This window comes from Oratosquilla oratoria, chromosome 17 (assembly GCF_046742065.1).
Source record: "Oratosquilla oratoria isolate Oo_2021 chromosome 17, ASM4674206v1, whole genome shotgun sequence".
In the NCBI taxonomy this organism is placed as follows: Eukaryota; Metazoa; Arthropoda; class Malacostraca; order Stomatopoda; family Squillidae; genus Oratosquilla; species Oratosquilla oratoria.
Genome location: NC_134793.1, coordinates 34,492,246 through 34,494,745, shown reverse-complemented (window position 1 = coordinate 34,494,745; position 2,500 = coordinate 34,492,246). Strand labels below are relative to the sequence as shown.

Here is a 2,500-nt window from a genome sequence, read left to right as displayed (position 1 = left end):
GTTGTTGCTATCCTCGGAATCGACACATTCTGAGGGGAGGTCCGAATGTGAGGCCAGGGACGAATTTGGTCTGGAAGATCCCGGAGACTGGGACGCCCAGACCCGTGACTCGGTCTGGGTAGCGCCGTCCGACATCGAGAGCGTCGTGTGCGAGGCGCTGGAATGGATCGAAGTGGCACTACTGGGTTTGACGGGGCTGTTACAGCTAACCGGTGGCCCCGTCGCCGTCGAAGAGGTGGAAGAAGACTGTTGCTGCCGCGGCGAGTGGTGGCGTGAACTGTTTTGACTCCTTCCTTGACGGCGGCGAGGACGGTGGCCACAGGGCCGGACTAGAGGACTCGTATTGCGTTTCTGCTTCTCGGTCAGCTCGCACTGCGCGCTCTTTTCGGCCGCTGTCCGGTTGCCTTCCTGTCTAAGAACAGCCGCGTCCTCACTACTTAATGGACTATAACCGTGACCGTGTATAGAGAAGTTACTTCCTACTAATTTACTGAGAAGCCCAGCTCTCGACTGAGCTTTGATAACATCGTTAAGTGAACTTGAGCTAATTTTGAGCATGTTGAGATCGTTGACCCCAACGTCCTCGCCGCCAGAATGAAAGTCCTCACCCTCCGTGTGTCCTGAGTAGTCCACGACGACCGCCGAGTCGGGCGTGATGTCGTGATGAAGAGGAAGGTGGAGGGGACGGCGCGAGGGTGTGCCCGGCTGGAGGACGGGCACCATCGGTGGGCTTTGCGGCACCGTCGCCATGACGGGCGACGCGGTCACCGAACGCTCGTCGTCAGCGCCTTCGTCGTAGTGATGGCTGGCGTTGGAGCAGGCGTCTGAATCAGACCCTTGTAACGACGGAGACGCATTTTCCTGGAATCCGTCGTGGGACGCGGAGACGTCTGTCAGGTAGTCCACGTTGAGGTCAGACTGGGAGGAGACGGACACGGCGCAGGTCTGAGGAGCAAGAAGGGCTGTGAGCTGCTCCATCGTGTGCCGGGCCATGGCTGGGTCTTCGTACTTGTGCACACCAGCGACCTCCTCCGCGTAAACGGCGTGCTGTCGCAGCAGCTTCGCCCTTGGCCCAGAGAGCTTGTGGAGCGAAGAATATAAATTGCTGCTCCCAGTGGTAGACACGGAGGAAGGATGGTGGTAGTAGGAAGCCACTTCAAAGTCATCGTACATTCTTACATCGAAACTATTGGCAGCACTTATTGAAGAACATGTACTTGCGTACTTGGACCAGTCTGGGTCATTGTTTGGCGAAAGAACGTCCGTGGAAGAATAGTCTGTGGCACTGACCTCACTCTGACACGACGCTGTTGAGTCTTTCTTTGTATTCGAATATAATTCAGAATTTATGCGGTTCTGGAGTAAGTGCTCGAACTGACCAGATTCATACGGATCATCGTATCTATTAATGTTGTGTTGGTTCTTTTGAGACTTTTTCAAGGATCTATGGGCACTGTTTTGTCTGTTGCGTTCATGTACCAGATCTTTCTCTTTGGGTTTCTGCGTAGGAGTCTTCTTGGGACTCTCCGTATCATCACACAACTTGTCCAGGTTCTGCGAAGACTTCCGGAGCACTTCCTCCATGTTCTGTTGAGGGTCCACCTGAGTCCTGAACCTGACGAAACCCGATTCGTTAAACAACATCGACGAAGGGCGTGAGGATGCATTGGAGGGCACCCCACCACCCTGGTTCCATAGAAGATGGATATCGGATGTTGCCGAGTGAAGCGTTGCTGACTTCCGAACAGCACGTTTCTTGTTGGCAGGCATGACACCCGTGTTGACTCTTCGTTGAGGGAACGCTCGTCGGGTTGTGGAAGCGTCCTCGTAGATTACTTTTGTGCCTGTTTGCATCGCGAACTGCCGAACGGCCTGGTTCGTCTGGCAGATCGTAGGGTACATGTCATCCACCTGCTTCTTTCCACTGACATTACCATTCCAGCTCTTCTCACTCGACCCTGCGCAACTCCTGCAGAACATGGAGAGAAGGCGCGTGTCCTCCTTCCCGCTGCCGGTGCTGCTCCCTCCGCTGCTGCCCTTTGACCTCTGTTTGCCCTGGGAGTTTCCGGCCGGAAGAGCCGACGCCACTCCGATCAAGATCCACATGAGGATCTCCAGCAAGCGACTGGCAGATTGGTACCCGTACCATGGCCACGGCTGCGGTTTGTGATGAGCCCAGAGACCTTGGAGGGCCATCATCCCGTACGCTTGAAGGCCCACCAGAAGAAGGCCGGTCACCGTGGCCGCCAGGGTAAGCCTGGCCCCACGACTCAACGAGGGCCGAGGAAGACGTCGAGGAACAGTACCTCCCTCGAGGTGGACCCTCGTGAAGGTCATCCTTACGAGCTCCCCTTGCTGTCGGACGGCAGCTCTCTCGACGTGGCTGAAGACCCAGACGTAACCGACGCAGAGGGCGGCGCCCCAGATGGCGGTGACTGCCTGGACGACGACATGGAGAGGGGCAGCCCTTGCACCCATGACTCCGACGACAACATCAGCA

At 56.4% G+C, this 2,500-nt stretch overlaps 1 protein-coding gene across 1 annotated transcript in view; it reads right to left on the bottom strand.

Annotated features, from left to right (window-relative positions):
• The window catches only part of LOC143034604 (uncharacterized), an 85,458-nt gene that overhangs the window by 1,362 nt on the left and 81,596 nt on the right, over positions 1–2,500 (bottom strand). Inside the window, exon 2 of the mRNA XM_076200908.1 lies at positions 1–2,500. This exon is cut by the window's left edge and continues 1,362 nt beyond it; it is cut by the window's right edge and continues 1,311 nt beyond it. Within this exon, the coding sequence (XP_076057023.1) occupies positions 1–2,500 (2,500 nt within the window).